General features: G+C 45.3%; 1 protein-coding gene across 2 annotated transcripts in view; it reads right to left on the bottom strand.

Moving 5' to 3' along the window:
- Positions 1-8,839: 8,839 nt before the first annotated feature.
- Positions 8,840-19,175, bottom strand: part of THUMPD1 (THUMP domain containing 1) — a 31,507-nt gene continuing 21,171 nt past the window's right edge. The window contains exons 1-4 of one of the 2 annotated variants that reach the window (XM_069983807.1): positions 16,295-16,556; positions 13,326-13,503; positions 12,572-12,820; positions 8,840-10,782 (exon numbers count right to left, since the gene is read on the bottom strand). In XM_069983807.1, the coding sequence (XP_069839908.1) occupies positions 10,529-10,782; positions 12,572-12,820; positions 13,326-13,503; positions 16,295-16,495 (882 nt within the window). In that variant the 5' untranslated portion in view covers positions 16,496-16,556 and the 3' untranslated portion in view covers positions 8,840-10,528. Of the gene's footprint in view, positions 10,783-12,571; positions 12,821-13,325; positions 13,504-16,294; positions 16,557-19,175 lie in introns of those variants that run through there. The other variant, XM_069983808.1, reaches the window with a different exon arrangement.

Below are 19,175 nucleotides of genomic sequence, written 5' to 3'. Positions count from 1 at the left end.
CTGCCTCTTTGGTTCTATAATGTATAGAGTCAAGGCTTCTGATTTTGTAAATTGTGTACGTCCCGGTGAAGTGGCTGTGCCAAATAACTGAGAGGCAGAGGTGCCAAGCACGTGTCTCTACCCCACTGATCAGAACAGAAGGATTAAGGAGTTGAAATCCAACATGTCTGATCCTTCTGTACCCTGACATCTGCTATTGGGTAGGGTGAAGAGGCACCTATACACATTAAAGATTTAATAAGTTCTATGACCTGCTGCCTCATATGAAATCCATAACAATCTGTATGAATTTCAATTTCTAAATACTTTTTGCACTTGTCCATTGTGTGGGACTGGGTTACTGCAGCACAGCTATATCTCACTTCAGCTTCTGGTGGTCTATCTTGTGAACAGGTCATCAATGGGTTTTACCCAGTAAGCCACTTTATCTGCTTGCCACACAATTCCCATCAGTTGTAGGGTTTAATTCTATGTCCATTCATTGTATACACTACAGCCATAAGAATAGGTGTTATATGGAGAAAGTTCCTGTTTTACAAGGAGAACTGGGCAGGGAGTGATAATAGAGCTGTTAATAGATGATCCTTCTTGTAACAGGAACTGCTGACGGTAAGGAACAATCACTGGCAGCGCTCGGCTTCCTTTAATCCTTGCTCCTACTTAGTGTATGAAATTATGCATTGTATACAGGGATATAGTTCACGTCACTGGTACTAGATCATAGTATTCTTGATGTGAATAATTTAGCAGTGCCCCTTTACAGGAACTGTTTAAGGCAAATAGACAGAGAGAGGGCTGACTGAGGAAGGGAATATTGCCAAACCCTAGTGGAAAAAGGTGTCAACAGGGAGTTTATAGTAGATATTTAGTATGGGCACTACTGACCTCTACTGGTAGTAAAGAGGAACACTCATTGGTATGATCTAATAATAAACATGTATATCTAGAATCTATGTAACTTAGAAAACATATGTAGTTACAAAGAAATGAAGCAATTTAGTGATGGACTTTGTGTCAACAGTCAATTAAAAAAAAAAAAGAAAGGTCACTGCGTTCTTGTCCTTTCAGCTTATGGCTCTGAAATCAGCTTCTCCCCTAAAGATCCATCAGCTGTAATAATGTTGGGTGCTGTGAATGGCCTCTAGGGGGGGGGGGGGGGGGGGGTTAGTACTATATTCTTACACTTCATTGTAGTTCACCAGACAGTAACATATGTAATGATGGCTCACTTCTCCATATAATAAAGGGTCTGGTGATTGAAAAAAAAAAAAGAAAATGCTGCAATATATATGTTTTTGTATTACATACAAACACAGCCAGCCCGATGTGAGTTTTTTTTTTTTTTTTGCTTATAAGCAGAAATGGAATAAAAAAAAAAAAAAAAAAAAGTCATCTCAGCAAGTCCCCAGCTGGTGTGGGTCTGCAGCTTGTGTTTGGCTGGGTGAGCACTTCCTATGTGTTAGGACATAGAACAAAAAGCTTTGAGTGGTGGGACTGGCACCATCCCAAAGACAAATCCCCCCAGTTTGCCAGTATAATGTATGGTTAAATGAAGGGTGTTGTTGCAAAATACAGGCCCATGTATAGCTCTGTAGAAGGGAAAATAAAAGTTATGACTCTTGGAATTCAATTTTCAGAGTCGTTAAAGGAGACCTGTCACCCCCCGTGCTGGGGTGACAGGCTCCCGACCCCGTTACAGCCCCCTATACTCACCTGATCCCGCTTCCTGATCCGGTCGGGTCATGGAAATATGAGCGCCCGAAGCCCGGCGCGCGTGCTCACAGGAGAGTCCGATGCCCATAGAGAATGAGCGAGCATCGGACTCCCCATTCATTCTCTATGAGCGTCGGACTCTCCTGTGAGCGCGCGCGCCGGGCTTCGGGGGCTCATATCTCCAGATCAGGAACCGGGACCCGGCAGGATCAGGTGAGTATAGGGGGCTGTAACGGGGGTTGGGAGCCTGTCACCCCGGCACGGGGGGTGACAGGTCCTCTTCAAGCTTCATTGATATCCATCATTTACTGTACCTACCCGTTTCTCCAATGGGGTGTTACTAGACAACAGTCCCTGCTTATATAGGATTGTCCCAGTAACCTAGACTGTAAAAGTGACCATGAAAAAGGTATTAGTCTTACTGGTAAGACTGTTTCTCCGAAATCTTCACGACGGCACCACAGGAGTTAACTCTACCCCCTAGGGACAGGAAAAAGCACAAACACGAGGGGTTAAAAGCCCCTCCCCTTCCCACAATCACCAGTGTATTATAACAAGCTTTGGCACCACGTGAGTACTATATATATATAATTTATACACAGTATAGGGTGGGGTGTTGGTGCCGTTGTGAAGATTTCGGTGAAACAGTCTTACCGGTAAGACTAATACCTTTTTCTCTCCTCATCTTCACGACGGCACCACAGGAGAATGCCAACCATTTACCTTAGGGTGGGACCACAGCCTGAAGAACCTTTCTCCCGAAGGGGAGGTCTTCATTCCTTTGAGGCTGCAGTCTATAATGCTTCGTGAAGGTGTGCGGAGAGGACCAAGTGGCTGCCCGGCAAATCTGATCAATCGAAGCTGAAGCCCTTTCTGCCCAGGTGGTGGATACTGCTCTAGTGGAATGGGCTCTTATTCTCAGTGGAGAAGTGAGATTCAGAAGAATGTAGGACTGTTCTATAGCATTTCTGATCCATCCTGCTAAAACGCTTTTTCAGACCTTTTTGCCTTTATTTTTCCTTGGGAACTGAATAAACAAGGATTGTTCTTTCCTCCAAGTGCTGCATACATCTAGGTATTGTATGATTGATCGTCTTACATCCAATGTATGAAATTTACATTCTAAGTCATTTTTAGGAGAGGAACAAAATGACGGAAGGATTATATCCTGGGACTGATAGAAGGATGATACTACCTTCGGTAGGAAGTTGGGATCTGTTCTTAACGTAATCCTATCGTCCTGTATCAGGAAATAAGGCTCCCGGATAGTAAGAGCCTGTAGTTCACTTACTCGTCTAGCAGACACTATGGCTACTAAAAATGCGGTCTTGTATGAAAGTAGCTTAATATCGGCCTCTTCCAGGGGTTCAAAGGGTGCTTGGGTAAGGCCTTCGAGAACTGAGTTGAGGTCCCAGGGTGGATGAAGATTTCTTATAGAAGGAGATTGTCTCTGAGCGCTTCTAAGGAATCTTTTAACCCATCTATGTTCAGCGATGGGATAATCGTAGATGGCTGACAGAGCCGCAACCTGGACCCTTAGAGTAGCTGGTTTTAGACCTTTAAAGAGACCTGCTTGGAGAAACTCTAGAATTAGTGTAATATTCGGGTCAGCTGGAAAGGGTGGTTTAGTTGGGCACCAAGATAAAAACACCTTCCATATCTTTAAGTAGATCTTGTTTGTAACAGGTTTGCGACTTTTCTGAATGGTAGTTATTACCTCTTCCGACAGACCTTTACTCCTGAGCATGCACCTCTCAGGATCCATGCTGACAGCTTCAGTGACCGGAGATCTGGATGGAGAAGAGGGCCCTGAAATAAAAGGTCCGGCTCCTGCGGTAGTTGGATCGGAGGTTCTGCTGCGAGGTTTTGAAGTAGGCCGAACCAAGACCTCCTCGGCCAGTAAGGTACAATCAAGATTACTGACGCCTGATCCCCCAAGATCTTCTGTAGGACTCTGGGTATCAGAGGAATAGGAGGGAAGGCATACTCCAGATTGTAGTTCCAAGGATGAGCTAGTGCATCTATTCCCAGTGCCCCATCTCTGGGATCTAGAGAGAAGAAGTCTCGCGTCTTCCTGTTCTGAGCCGTGGCAAAAAGATCTATCTGGGGTTGACCAACTGTAGTTGGTCAACTGTAGGAATGTCTTGTTCTTGAGGCACCACTCCCTTGGATGGACTATGTGCCTGCTCAGATAATCTGCCCCGACGTTTTCCGAGCCTCAGAGATGAGTGGCACTGAGGGAAAGAATGTTTTCCTCTGCCCACAGAAATATCTTGGCAGAGATGTTCTGTAGAGCATTTCTCTTCGCACTGCCCTGGTGTCGAAGATGTGCGACTGTTGTTACATTGTCCGAGAGGATGTGTATATGACAATGTTTTAGCTTGTCTTCTGCCTGTTTCAAGGACATCAGGACTGCCAACAATTCCCTGTAATTTGATGATCGTCGTTTTTCCTCTGGAGACCATAGTCCCTGAAGGAGACGTCCCTGTACTTGTTCTCCCCATCCCGTCAAACTTGCGTCCGTGGTCATCGTTATTTTGGGAGCTGGATTCCAGTGGACACCCTAGATTTTCTGGGTGTTGCCACCAGTTGAGGGACCTGAATACCTGTGGAGAGATAATCATTAGTTTATCCAGACCTGACTTATGATGATTCCAGGAGGACAGAATTTGACTCTGTAGAACTCTGGAATGTGCCTGGCACCAGGGCACAGCTGGGATGCAGGCTGTGAATGATCCCATCAACGACATGGCCTCTCTAATTTTACAGGATCTTTTCCGTCTGAAGTCATTAACTTTGTCTATTAAAGAAGACTTCTTATCTGTGGGGAGAAAAGACATCTGTTTGGAAGAATCCAAAAGGATCCCCAGAAATACCTTTTGTGTGCTTGGATTAAGTCAGATTTTTGCTCGTTTAGAAGCCATCCCAGATTTCTTAGAAGGTCTGATGTCACCTCTAGGTTCTGTAGAAGCTTTTGAGGGGTATCTGCAATCAAAAGAAGGTCATCCAGATAACAGACAATGCTTATACCCTTTAAGTGTAAATAAGAGGCTACCTCCCCCATGACACTTGTAAAAATTCTGGGAGCTGAAGAGATCCCAAATGGAAGGGCTCTGAATTGAAAATGTTGAACCCTACCGTCCATCCTCAGTGCAAATCTTAGGTAGCGCTGAGATGATGCGTGAATAGGAATGTGGTAGTACGCATCTGTAAGGTCGATCGAAGCCATCACCGCGTCTCTTGATATCAGAGGAGTGGTGGTCTTTATAGATTCCATCTTGAATCTTTTGTACGTCACTGCCTTGTTTAAAGGCTTCAAATTTATGATTAGTCTGTAGGACCCGTTTGGTTTCTTCACCAGAAACAGGTTGGAGTAGTGTCCTTTCCTCAGTTCCGTCACTGGGACAGGCGTTACTACTTCTGAAAGAATAAGTTTTCTTACGCTGTTTATAAGTTCCGATTTTAAGTGAGGAGAGGATTGGCGGGAGATTAGAAATCTCTTGGGAGGAGGCTGGGAAAATTCTATCTTGTAGCCTTAATGAACAATGTCCAAAATCCAAGGATTTTGAGTTATTTAACTCCAGGTCTCTCCATACCTGGCCAGTCTCCCCCCAACTGGGCCCTGGTCATTGTTTATCTTGAGAGGCCTTGGCGGGTTAAAAAATATTTTTATTTTTGCCCCCTTTTTGATAGCTCCAACGACCTTCAGCTTTCCCCTTATTCATAGTCTGATCCTGGTACCTAGGCCTCTTATAAGGTTCTTTCTTTTTTGAAGGCTTAACTTCCGGTAAGGCCTTCTTTTTGTCTGAAGTTTTTTCGCAAACTTTATCCAGACCTGTTCCAAATACATAGTTACCCTCGAAAGGGATGCCACATAATTTGGATTTAGATATATTATCCCCCGACCAGTCCTTCAACCATAATGCACGACGTGCAGCGGTAGTAAGATCCCCATCTCTGGCCGCTGCTCTCACTGATTCAGCAGAAGAATCAGCTAAGAAAGCTGCCGCATCTTTTAGAAGAGTAATAGAATTTGAGATATCTTCCTTATCATTCCTTTTAATATTTTCATCCAGCTGTTCCAACCACACCTGCATAGCGCGGGCCACGCTTGTAGCTGCTATATTATTATTAATGGAGAAGGAGCTTATATCCCAGGACTTCTTCAGTAAACTTTCTGCCTTGCGATCCATGGGATCTTTTAATTGTGAAGAGTCCTCAAAGGAGAGCACCATCTTTTTAGACACTTTGGCTAATTGTGCATCAATCTTTGGTGCTTCATCCCATTTTACTATATCTTCTTCCTTAAAAGGAAGTCTTTTCCTGATTTCCCCTGGAATAACAAATCTTTTCTCTGGTTCCTTCCACTCATCTAGGACCAAAGATTGAAGGGTTTCATGAATGGGAAACACAGTCTTTTCCCTTGCTCTGAGTCCCGCAAAGAATTTGTCCTTGGGATTAATGTCCTCCTGTACAACCTCCATACCGAGGGCCTGTCTAACCGCTTCAATAAAGGGTCCCGTGCGCTAGGTGGGAAAGAGATATCTTTTAAGACGTTCTTCTGTGATAACTTCCTCTTCACAGATAATTACAGAGTCTGATAACTGGTCGGACTCATGTTCAGATTCTGGGGACGAAGATTTACGTCTTTTAGATCTAGAAGACTCTCCTGATACACTAGCCGCAGCTGGATCTGGCGGGGCTATGTTAAGCGGAGTGGAGATTGAACTAGGTAATACTGGAGGGATAATAGGAATCACAGGTGGAGAAGGAGTTACTACTGTCGGGGCGGAAATCTGCATGGATGTTTTTATTTCATCCTTCATCTTCCTAATTTCATCCAGAAATGAAGATCTGTCCTCCTTAACAATGTCTCCAATGCATGTGGAACAAATGTTCTTTTTATATGAAGATGATAGGCGGTTGTTACAAGTAATATCTCCTTGTAGGGGCCGCTTTTGATTTCTCCTTCGATTCCTTATCCTTATCCTAAAAGGTATAAGGATATTAATACACTAAGGGCAACACCCGGTGCAAAAATATAAGGAGTAGGAGAGGGTGTGATACAAATAGTGAAGTATATAAAACGCCAGCTCCCCTCGGTCGCTAGTCTGCCTCGCACGGTCCGGCACTCAAGCATGTGCTGCCAATATTCCAAAAAAGATTCATGGACCAGCGTGTGCAGGTGAAGACATCAGACGTGTTTATTGGAGAGACCCATAAGAACATGGACACATCGATCACCTCTCACAGAAAGTCAACGCGTTTCTGGCGCATGCGCGCCCTTGATCACAATAGTGGGTAACATAGTGCACACATATATACACGTAGCCCAACCCCCCAAATGGGGAGATGGCTCACGTGTTAACAATAAAATGTCCTTAATAAGCATTCAATGTAACCAGGTGTACATACATTTTAAAAACATTGCTGTATATATTCACTCAAAAGACTGTACATGAATAATTGGGACTTGTGGAGTCTATATTATTAAGACTCCACAAGTCCCAATTATTCATGTACAGTCTTTTGAGTGAATATATACAGCAATGTTTTTAAAATGTATGTACACCTGGTTACATTGAATGCTTATTAAGGACATTTTATTGTTAACACGTGAGCCATCTCCCCATTTGGGGGGTTGGGCTACGTGTATATATGTGTGCACTATGTTACCCACTATTGTCGTGATCAAGGGCGCGCATGCGCCAGAAACGCGTTGACTTTCTGTGAGAGGTGATCGATGTGTCCATGTTCTTATGGGTCTCTCCAATAAACACGTCTGATGTCTTCACCTGCACACGCTGGTCCATGAATCTTTTTTGTGATACAAATAGTACAGAATCCCCCTAAAGAGTAGTCAAAGAAAGATATATATATATATATATATATATATATATATATATATATATATGAGCACTCACCGCATGGGACACTTTGGGAGACTTATCAGGTGCAGCAGCGGCTGCCGAGGAGGAAGAGGACTCCATCCTGACTGATCAGACCTCATCAGATCGGACGACCCGCTCCTCTTATGTACCTTGTCCCAGCGGTTTGAATTTCGCGCTTCCGGAGTACTACTTCCGGGTGTGACGTCAGTATGTCCCCACGTAACGTGAGGACGTCACTGTGACCCGCCGCCCCGCTTCCGGTGTGACCGCGCCCGGCCGCACCGGAAGTAGGCCCCGAACTCACCTCCAGGCAAGCCAGTAGCTACTTACCTGGCGGCGGGTCAATCTTGAGTCTGCCTGCGCCCGGAGAGCCGACCACGGAGGGCGGGACCCCTGCAGACTCCGCACACCAGGACGGCCAGATGACTGGACCATCCCGACACCCCGGATCCGAAGATCCACAGCTGCTCCCGGGAGGAAGGAGGGCAAACCTCTATCGACCCAGCTGAGGGGTAATGCTTGTCTTCTTGCTTCATGGGGGCTTCTCATCTTCCCGACGGATCCCCCACCTCTCGTGCCTGCCCTGTTAGGGACAGGAAAAAGCACTGGTGATTGTGGGAAGGGGAGGGGCTTTTAACCTCTCGTGTTTGTGCTTTTTCCTGTCCCTAGGGGGTAGAGTTAACGCCTGTGGTGCCGTCGTGAAGATGAGGAGAGAAAAAAATGTTTTGTGCGGCAGGGGGTATTCCATGTACATTTCAAATCCAACAAAAAGTGTGAAGACCAAAAGGTATATCCATAGTGCCCTGTACCAGTGTTAGACTTAGTGCCCAAGTCCCATCAGTGTTAGGCTCCATTCACACCTTCCACGCAGAACACGGACGTGAAATGCTTGTAGCAGAGTTGCGTTCCCCCCCCCCCCCACACACACACACACACACACACACGGGCAGCATCTCTGATATTGGGAGCGGGGGAACTGAATGAATATGTGACAAGCTGCTCTGCCATAACAGCGTGGCACATATTCATACAGTTCCCCCGCTCCCAGCATCATATCAGAGATGCTGCCCGTGGGGGGGGGGGGGGAAGACTCCATTACAGGCATTCTGCGTGGAATATGGAATGTTTGAAAGAGGCCTTACTATAGAATAAAAAGGATCTGTTATAGCTGCTGCCAGTCGTCTACATCTCCTTTTTACTTAAACTGTGAATTTAAAAAGAAGAAATAAAAAATGTTGGAGATAAAAATGATTTATTTACAAAAATGAGAAAACCTTTCCTTTGTAGAGGAGATGTCATAAGCAGAAGACAACCTACACACTTCTGTAACCCAAGGGAATACATTTTTAGGCTATGTTCACATACCATAAAAAATTGGTTAAGTACAACAATGGAAAAGTCAATGGTAAATCAGCCGGCAGTGTGTACACAGTATAGAATAATGACTGTAACCGATGTAACCGTCCAAATAATCACCATACTCTGCTTATGCAAAAAAAAAAAAGAAAACAAACAAACAACCAACCAAAGCCCCTTTTTTCCATCTGTTCAAACATTGTTTTGTTTTCATTCAAAATTACATTCGGATTTAAATTTTATTTTACCATGTGTGAACTGAGCCTTAAAAAGGTAAGAAATGATCATTTTACTTCTGATCTAAAAGAAGAACGTCCTTCACTGCTGCCTGCAAAACAGCAAAGACAGGCACAAGTCCACCACACAAAAATCGGGGCCTTATTACTGTAGTGTACTAAACACGTCCTGTCTGCTCTCCTGACATTTCCATTTTAGTCAATCCTTGTATTCTCCATAAAACAAGAATTCTACACTTTTCCATTCCTCTGTGATAGGGAACCTTGGTTCTCCAGCTGTTGCAATACTGCAACTCCCATCCCATCATGCCTGGACCATGTGTGACTGTATAAGGCAGTGATGGCTAACCTCGACACTCCAGCTGTTGCAAAACTACAACTCCCATCATGCCTGGGCAGTCAAAGCCATATCTTTGGTTGTTCAGGCATGATGGGAATTGTAGTTTTGCAACAGCTGGAGTGTCAAGGTTAGCCATCACTGGTATGAGGACACATCCCACTGACAGGAGAAATGGTAATAACCAGTTTGTTCATATGTTTCCAGGAGGAATTACAGAGGAACAGCACAACATAGCTCTGTATGATGCTTAAGCATTGCTATTTCATAGTTAACACAAGTATCTAAAACAACCATATCAGGAGAGTTGAAAGTTCTTCTAAACTAAAGGAGGGACCACAAATGAACCACTAGATGGCACTCCATATATTTACACACTGTAATGTCAGTAGTGCTCTGTGAGATGAGAAGTGACTCTTCTGAGTGATTCTACCCTTTCTTTTGTACTTTAAATATAATGTATATAATTTCCTATTGGAAACTAATAGACTTGTTTCATAAGCCACAATAGTGACAAATCGAAAACCTAACCAAAATAAGTACAACTCTTTCTGCACCAATAACTAATTCATACGTACTTGTATAAACATTTTTATAAAAGGGACAAAAATGGCTTCCCTGTCATCACTCAACGTGAAAAAAACAAAACATAAAAATAGCCTCCAGTTTCCAGACATATTATATAAGCACCAAGTAACTAATAAAAATCAAGGATATCCACAGGATCTGGAATATTTGGGTGTCACGCCTCAAACTTGCTGCGATCTCGAGACTCAGCTTAGGAGAGTGTGCAACGTGTCACTTGCCGATCGAATCCAAATCGTTCACTTCATTAAGAGTCTATGGAGCAAATGAGTTGGATGTTTCGCAGGCTAAGGCGCACGCGCTGCCCTCTCCCCCCGGCTGTATCTCGGGATTGCAGTGTGTCTCAAGAGTGAGATATGATCAGTAACTTTAGATGTCTGATGTTCTTTGACCCTACAAGTACATGGTTCTTAGGCATCAGAGCCCACTGCAGAGTCATCTTTGCTTTCCTCTTGTGCTTTCTCCTTTCCCTCGTCCCCTGCTGGGTCCTGTGGCTTTTCCTCCCCGATGCTTTTTACCACTTCCTGCAGGTTATATTTCCTGAACAGGGCGTAGTCCTTCACCACACTCAGACAGCAGACATTCTTGATAATCTCCACTACAATGGTGTGCTCTGGGTTAGTCAGGTCCACTTTATTCTCTGGATTCAAATTCCCAACTATTCCTGAAAAACAAACAGTGTCAAGTCACCAAAACGACATACTGGATTTCAGGGTAAAAAAATAAAAAATAAATAAATAAAAAAAAGTGGATTAAAATGGAATGGGAACTATAAAGGGAGGCCTTATACTTCTGCTTCCTGCTGGATCCACCACTGGCTTTGGCTCAAAAACTGCTTGGTGTGACTGCAAACTCAAAGCCACTAAGATGTAGAATGACACGGACTGACTGCCTGTATCCTTCTAGGAAAAACCATGGCACTCTGGTAGTAATGCAATATGGGTAAAAGGATTTTTATTTTATTTTTTTTTTTTTTACAAAGAAATTGTGATATTTTCCATAAATCCAATGAATAAATAAATAGAGAAAATAAGGGAATGTGGCAACGTTTCGTTCCTTCTGGAAATGTTTCAAGCCAAAGTCTCTGTAAAAGGAGTCTAGATGTGGTGGTGTGTGACACCAACGTGTTTCACACTCCCTGGTCCTTATTCAGGTTTTCTATAGTAATGTCTATTTGAAAAACACGACGAAAGCCATTTCATTGTCATAGACGCTTTATGGATTGCAATTTGAGAATGAGATTGAACAAGCATATCAGAACCATGAATAAGAACCAGGGAGTCTGGAACACACTGGTGTTTTAAAAATGTGGAATAAAGGAATGGAGCCATTTTAAAAGTAGCTGGAAAGTCTTTTTAAGATTTGCCTATATGTTATCACTCCCAAAATCCTGCGGTTTCTTACGCACCCCGGAATGGTATTTCGGCTAAACAAAGCATCAGTCCAAAGAATAAACATGTTCACTCTTTGGACTGAGGGCGAACCCTGCCCGTGCATAGAATGGAGTCTATGACACGGACGGAGACGCGCGCGCCCGCATCAGTCCGCTGGCGGGTGCCAGCTGCGGAATGCACAAAGGGTTATCCTGCGCCATTCTGTAGTGTGCACGCACCCTCTGACTATATAGGGTTTAGATGTATATACACACACACACTAATATTATATATCCATGCCCGCCAGACCAGAGTGGTGGTCAGTAATCTAGACAAAAACCTGTCAAGAATAGGAAGGAAAGAGCAGCATATCATATATTCATTGAAATGGGAATACCCCTCATTATTTTTTTTATTTTTTTTAAGTCAGTATATAAACCTATATGACTGGAAGGACTAGAAGAGGGGTAAGGAACCGTGGCCCTCCAGCTGTTGCAAAACTACAACTCCAATCATGCCTGGACAGCCAAAGAGCTTTGCCTGTCCAGGCATGATTGGAGTTGTAGTTTTGCAACAGCTGGAGGGCCTCGGTTCCTTACCCCTGGACTAGAGTGTGTGATAGGAAATAGATAGATAGATAGATCTCAAACAGTGCAGCCTGTGGGATTCAGTCTAGGTCCATCTCATCCCTGCTGCAATTAGGCGACAGGACTGCCCCCTCCCCACAGTAACTGCAGCGCTAGTGATCAATGATGAGGGGAACTACCACCATCATAATGGAGATTCAGTTAGATTTTTCGGCTATTGGGTCAACTCCCTAGTACTGGTATACAAATTCTTCTATCATTCACTAACTTTGTATTGGATTGCATTGAAGTACAAGTCATGTATCATGCATTAATGATCAAATGTGGTCGATGGATTTGCTTTCAAATCAATGGAGAAATTCAGCATATGCAGGTACCTAATTATTTTCATTGCAGTGTTCCACCTCACTATGTTATGTGCGGAGACATACTATAATTTCTAATGTAATACACAATGACATGTCCCCTTCACAGTATGGTCCGTCCATCTTACCTGCCAGCTCCTTGATGACCTCATCCCTGTTCATGTGATTGTTATTTCTCGCCTTGTACACAATCTGGAAGGTTCCTTTATTGGGAGCTTTAAACCAAGGCTGGAAGAATGTCTCTGCATATTTCTTGAGATCCTCGGGGAAAGCTTTACAAGTACCGGTGACCGGTAACATACGTAGGATGACCCGTGTCTTCCTCTTCTTTGTAGTGTACAGATCTTTTAAGATGTGGTGAACCAACTTCTCGGGCTCTGAAACAACATGCATGGGTCAATGTTACCAAGAGATATTGCCCCCCAATGTCTTTTACAGCCAATGTAACATGAAGCAGGCAGGAGCGTTTTGCTGTCATCTGCAGTCACTTTTGCATATATGTTACTTTTTAGTTGTCTGTGCAGCCTGTGGGAGACCGAACAGACTGAACTGACAACTGAACTTGTTGCAGTGACCTGTATGTCCTGCAGGAAATGGTGTATTTTTTCCAGTCGAGACCAGGGAAGGTTTGCTGCTGCTCTGGGCAGTTCCTGACATGGACAGAGGTGGCAGCAGAGAGCACTGTGTCAGACTGCAAAGAATACACCATTTCCTGCAGGACATACAGCAGCTGATAAGTGCTGGAAGACTGAAGATTTTTTTGATAGAAAAAAAAATTACAAATCTCTGGCACCATTTTTTTTGCTGAACTACCCCTGTAATGTTGCAGATAGCAGCTACAAACACATACAACTACATACAAAGTCAGACGAGACAACTTACCTACATTAAGGGTCCTGATAAAAACGACATTATTAGCCCCACTTTCTACTGACTGAAATCTGCGTAAATTCTTTTCAGTTGATGTACGAATCTGCTCAACTTCTTTCTTCAAAGCGGCTTCAGCATCATCGTCATTTTCCTCTTCACTGCCTGACAGCTTGTCCTCTTTGTCACATAGCTGTAAATGGAGGAAGGAAGGGAATGTTTAATCCAACAAGCACATGTATTATAATTCAGGGACCAAAGGCATCAGGTTTAGGCCGTGTACTGATACTGTGATACTGTGGTACAGTATAATTCACTCTCTGCCTGTGCCATAGACTAAAGTGGGAGCACGTGGGGACGGGCGTCGGAATTTGCCGCAAGTCCTCGGTGTTTTCCTTAGTGTGCACATACTCTAATGGTGTGCTGCCCTCTGGTGTACAGCAGTGATCTCCAGCACAGCTAAGGCTAAAGCCACACTACGTTTTTGCAGTGAAATGGATGAAAAAAAACGGATGAAATTGCATGCAATCCATTTTGATCAAGATTTTGTGTACGCTAAAAAAAAAAAAAAAAAAAAAAAAAAAGGAATCGTTTTTATACGTTTTGTGCATCCATTTTTTGCAAAAAGAAATAATAATAATAATAATAATAATAAAAAAAAAAAAAAAAAAAAAAAAAAAAAAAAAAACAGGCCGCAAAAAGTGTGAACCCACCCTAATAATAGTGTGCTGCTCTCTGGTGTGCCACAGCTAATATCAGTAACAAGAGGACACAGTGAGAGGTTAGTTGGGGGAAAGATCAGAAGCAACGTGAGAAAATATTATTTTACTGAAAGAGTAGTTGATGCTTAGAAGAAACTTCCAGCAGATGTGGTTGGTAAATCTACAATAATAGAATTGAAACATGCCTGGTGTATACATATATCCTATCCTCAGATAATAAGAAGGGAAATACTAAAAGGGCAGACTAGATGGACCCAGTGGTCTTTTTCTGCCGACAATCTTCTATGTTTCTATAATAGTATGCTGACCTCTGATCGCCACCACAGCTATAAAAATAATAGTGTGCTGCCCTCTGGTGTACAGCAGTTATCACTACCACAGCTAATAACAGTAAGTCTCCGTTTACACAAAATAAAATTGGCAGAATTCTTCACCGCAAAATCCTGCCGGCCTCTGTGTCATACTAGCAGTCTATTGGAGGCTCACGCCCTTCCTCTCTCCGCGCGGAAGAATGGACATGTCAATTCTTTCGCCGCAAAATTCCACCAGTTTTACTCCATGTGAACGGAGCCTAAGGGTATGTGCACACTAAGGAATTCTCGTGGATAACTTGCAGCAGATTCCGATGCCAGGCCCACTCTTTGGGGGGACGGTGGAATCTGCCTAACCATAGAATGAAATCTATAGGATGGGGGCGGAGAGTGAAGCGGGAGCACACAGGGATAAATGGCAGAAGCTGTGGCAAGTTATCCACAAGAATTCCTTAGTGTGCACATACCGTAATAGTGTGCTGCCCCTCTGGTGTACAGCAGTGATCATCACCACAGCTAATATCAGTAATAGTGTGCTGCCCTTAGGTGTACAGCAGTGATCACAACTAATATCAGTAATAGTGCGCTGCCCTCTGGTGTACACAGCTGATCACTACCACAGCTGATCTCAGTAATAGTGCGCTGCCCCCTGGTGTACAGCAGTGATCACTACCACAGCTGATATCAGTAATAGTGCGCTGCCCTCTGGTGTACACAGCTGATCACTACCACAGCTGATATCAGTAATAGTGCGCTGCCCCCTGGTGTACAGCAGTGATCACTACCACAGCCGATCAGTAATAGTGCGCTGCCCCCTGGTGTACAGCAGTGATCACTACCACAGCCGATCAGTAATAGTGTGCTGCCCCCTGGTGTACAGCAGTGATCACTACCACAGCCGATCAGTAATAGTGCGCTGCCCCCTGGTGTACAGCAGTGATCACTACCACAGCCGATCAGTAATAGTGCGCTGCCCTCTGGTGTACAGCATTGATCACTACCACAGCCGATCAGTAATAGTGCGCTGCCCCCTGGTGTACAGCAGTGATCACTACCACAGCCGATCAGTAATAGTGTGCTGCCCCCTGGTGTACAGCAGTGATCACTACCACAGCCGATCAGTAATAGTGCGCTGCCCTCTGGTGTACACAGCTGATCACTACCACAGCGGATATCAGTAATAGTGCGCTGCCCCCTGGTGTACAGCAGTGATCACTACCACAGCCGATCAGTAATAGTGCGCTGCTCCCTGGTGTACAGCAGTGATCACTACCACAGCCGATCAGTAATAGTGCGCTGCCCCCTGGTGTACAGCAGTGATCACTACCACAGCTGATATCAGTAATAGTGCGCTGCCCCCTGGTTGTACAGCAGTGATCACTACCACAGCCGATCAGTAATAGTGTGCTGCCCCCTGGTGTACAGCATTGATCACTACCACAGCCGATCAGTAATAGTGCGCTGCCCCCTGGTGTACAGCAGTGATCACTACCACAGCCGATCAGTAATAGTGCGCTGCCCCCTGGTGTACAGCAGTGATCACTACCACAGCCGATCAGTAATAGTGCGCTGCCCCCTGGTGTACAGCAGTGATCACTACCACAGCCGATCAGTAATAGTGTGCTGCCCCCTGGTGTACAGCAGTGATCACTACCACAGCTGATATCAGTAATAGTGCGCTGCCCCCTGGTGTACAGCAGTGATCACTACCACAGCCGATCAGTAATAGTGTGCTGCCCCCTGGTGTACAGCAGTGATCACCACCACCCCTGCTATCCAATTGTTTCAGTAGTACACTTCCCATAATGCACGCAGCAGGTGTCATAGTATACTGGGAGTTGTAGTTCTGCAGCAGCTGGGGCGATCTGAGCACCAATGCTCCTAGCATCACGTACATGGCAGTAATCATCACTAGTTACCTATGACTACAGATACATATCCATGAACCTACCTTCTCGGCGCCATAGAGCAGGTCTCCATACTCATTGAGCAGGCTGTAGGCTTCCCCCACGCACTTCCTCTCGCTCATGTTGCAGGTGATGAGGATGCCCTGCATGCCCACCTCCAGCTGCCGGCCTCCCCGGTGCCGCTTGGCATTGCCCACATACTGCGCCTTCGCTCTCTTCTTACCCTTCTGCCCCTCGGAGCTCATCCCTGCAGCAGGACGGGGACACACAGAGCGCTACACAGAAGACACGTGGTCACCGGCGCCTCCTTCTGACGTCACCAGGACGCGCCGCTGTATTGACAGCTGCTGCACGTGGGTTTGTTTCGTCCTAGAGCTCAGCCCTCCAATATGTCGCCCTCTTGCTGTAGCGAGTAGTATTGCACCAGTCAGAGAGCCACAGTTTGGGGATGTGTAGTGTTCTGCTACCTGTGGTTCTCCAGGTTTGGTGAAAAAGTACTACAACCCCCAACATGCCTGGGCAGGACAGCTGGAGAAAATGCCACATTGTATCAGTAGGGCATGAGTGATCAGTGGTACTTACACCATAATGTTTGCTGAGATGGACGCCTGCAGTAAGCTAAGGTAGCCTGCACCTATACATTCAAGGTGCCACTGTGCTGGTGGATTTTTTAAAGATTGGAACAAGACGTTGATCTTGATAAATCCCTCTAAATCTGCGATGAAGTGCATTATTGCAGATTTTGTTAGGCATTTCCTTTGGAGTTGCTCCAATATCTGTGGGGTCTAAACCCACTGGGAAGATCGCACAGTCTTACAGTTCTTTATTGCCCATAATGACCAATGGCAACTCAGCTTTCCAATTATTGTCAGAGAGACTGTTGATGCATGGGAGTCAGTTTATGGTGGATGTGCTGCATCAGCCTAGAGACACGTTCTACATGTACTAAGGAATGGTGGCGTGACTGCTTGCTGTCTGAGTGTGTTGGCTTGGAGAATAAAAGAGATAAATCTGCAATAGATAAACTGTAAGTGTGACTCATGGCACATTCAGCCATCAATCCAAAGTGTATGGGGCTCTCCAGAACAACCACCAACAGATGATGTCAGTGGTATAATGGAAAATGATTGTCCGTCTGGTCCAACCGACCCTCCCCGCCCTGTGCGCGCACCTGTCCACCCTCTCTGAGGCCCCGTCCTGCCGCACCGTCCATGCGCCCACCACCCGTCCGGTCCGGCGTCCCTGCTCACTGAGGGGAGTACAGACATGGCCACCTCCCTGCACACACAGGACAACGTGTGCAGCGCCGGCCGTGTGTGTGTGTGTGTGGGGGGGGGGGGGGGGGGGGGGGGGGCGCTCGGATGGGACTGTGCTGGTCCCCCCTCCCGGACCAGTCCCGTCCGAGCGCCCATAGTCATACACCCCTGTCCGCCCCCCTGTATAGTCATACACCCCTACCCCCCCCCCCATATAGTCATACACCCCTGTCCGCCCCCCTGTATAGTCATACACCCCTATCTGCCCCTCCCCCTATAGTCATACACCCCTATCCCTATGTGCCCCCTGTATAGTCATACACCCCTATCCCTATGTGCCCCCTGTATAGTCCTACACCCCTATCCCTATGTGCCCCCTGTATAGTCATACACCCCCATCCCTATGTGCCCCCTGTATAGTCATACACCCCTATCCCTGTGTATTCCCATGTATAGTTCTGTACCCCCATCCCTATGTACCTCCTGTATAGTAATACACCCCGATCCACCCCCCACCCCCATATAGTCATACACTTCTACCCCTATGTACCTCCTGTATAGTAATGCACCCCAATCCATCCCCCCCATATAGTCATATACACCTATCCACCCCCCATATAGTTATACACATGTATTCCTATATGACCCTGTGTATACACATCCTGTAGAGGCTGTATACCTAAATATACACATCCAGGTCTCTGCTGAGACCCCTAATAATGACAAATAGTAATAATGATAATAGACTAACCATGGGTTGCTGTTCAGTTCTTTTTTACTTTTTGTAATCAAAATATCGCCAGTTTGGCATGGCAAGTGGGTGTGGTTTGCTAAAAGGGGCGTGACATAATTATCGTTGAATTATCGTTACCGCGGCTACATGTGCGATAAACCGCGATATTGATTTAGGCCAATATCGCCCAGCGCTAGGCTGATCCACCCTTAGTGGGAGGAAACCCCAGCCCCTCTATGAAAGGGTTCCATTGATTCTAATGGAGTCACATCATGGAGGGGCTGGGGTTTCTTCCCACTAAGGATTGATCAGCCCGCCTAGAGTGCTTCTGCCTGGGCCTGGTGGTACAGTCACTTTAATAGCTGTAAGCTGGAATGTCTCCTCTCTCCCCCCTGCCAACTTTATTGACACCTGGAAGCTGAGTCTGCAGCAGGTTCTGGGGATGTAAGGAAGTTTTACAGCTTGCTGCACTTCAGGAGCTTGGGAACGCCTCTTTGACTCTTCATACTATATAATAAAAACATTTTTCTACATTCCAGAATCACAGACAGATATATGAAATGTACCAGGTGTCTCCCTGACATAACCGCTTTCTAACAGTGTCAGCAGTTTGGAACGTGAATTGCAGCTGACAGATTCCCTTTAAAGAACAACTTCGGCCAAAACATATTTTTTAATATGTTATTACATAAGGAAAGTTAGGGTATGTTCACTTCTCGTTTTTGGCCGCACGTCGGGCTACACGTCAGGAATCAGTGAAAAAAGGATGCTGACGTGGGCCATCACTGCAGAGACTGGTTCAGGAGTGTCAGCGGCGGCTACTATGAGCGGGGATCCCGGAGACAAGCCAGGAGAACATTGAGCGAGCGTGGACAGGTAAGTATAAAACATCTTTATTATTTTCTTTGCCCTTTAATCAACCATCGGCCATGCATC

This window comes from Dendropsophus ebraccatus, chromosome 9 (assembly GCF_027789765.1).
Source record: "Dendropsophus ebraccatus isolate aDenEbr1 chromosome 9, aDenEbr1.pat, whole genome shotgun sequence".
Lineage (NCBI taxonomy): Eukaryota > Metazoa > Chordata > Amphibia > Anura > Hylidae > Dendropsophus > Dendropsophus ebraccatus.
This window is presented reverse-complemented; position numbering and strand designations above follow the sequence as displayed.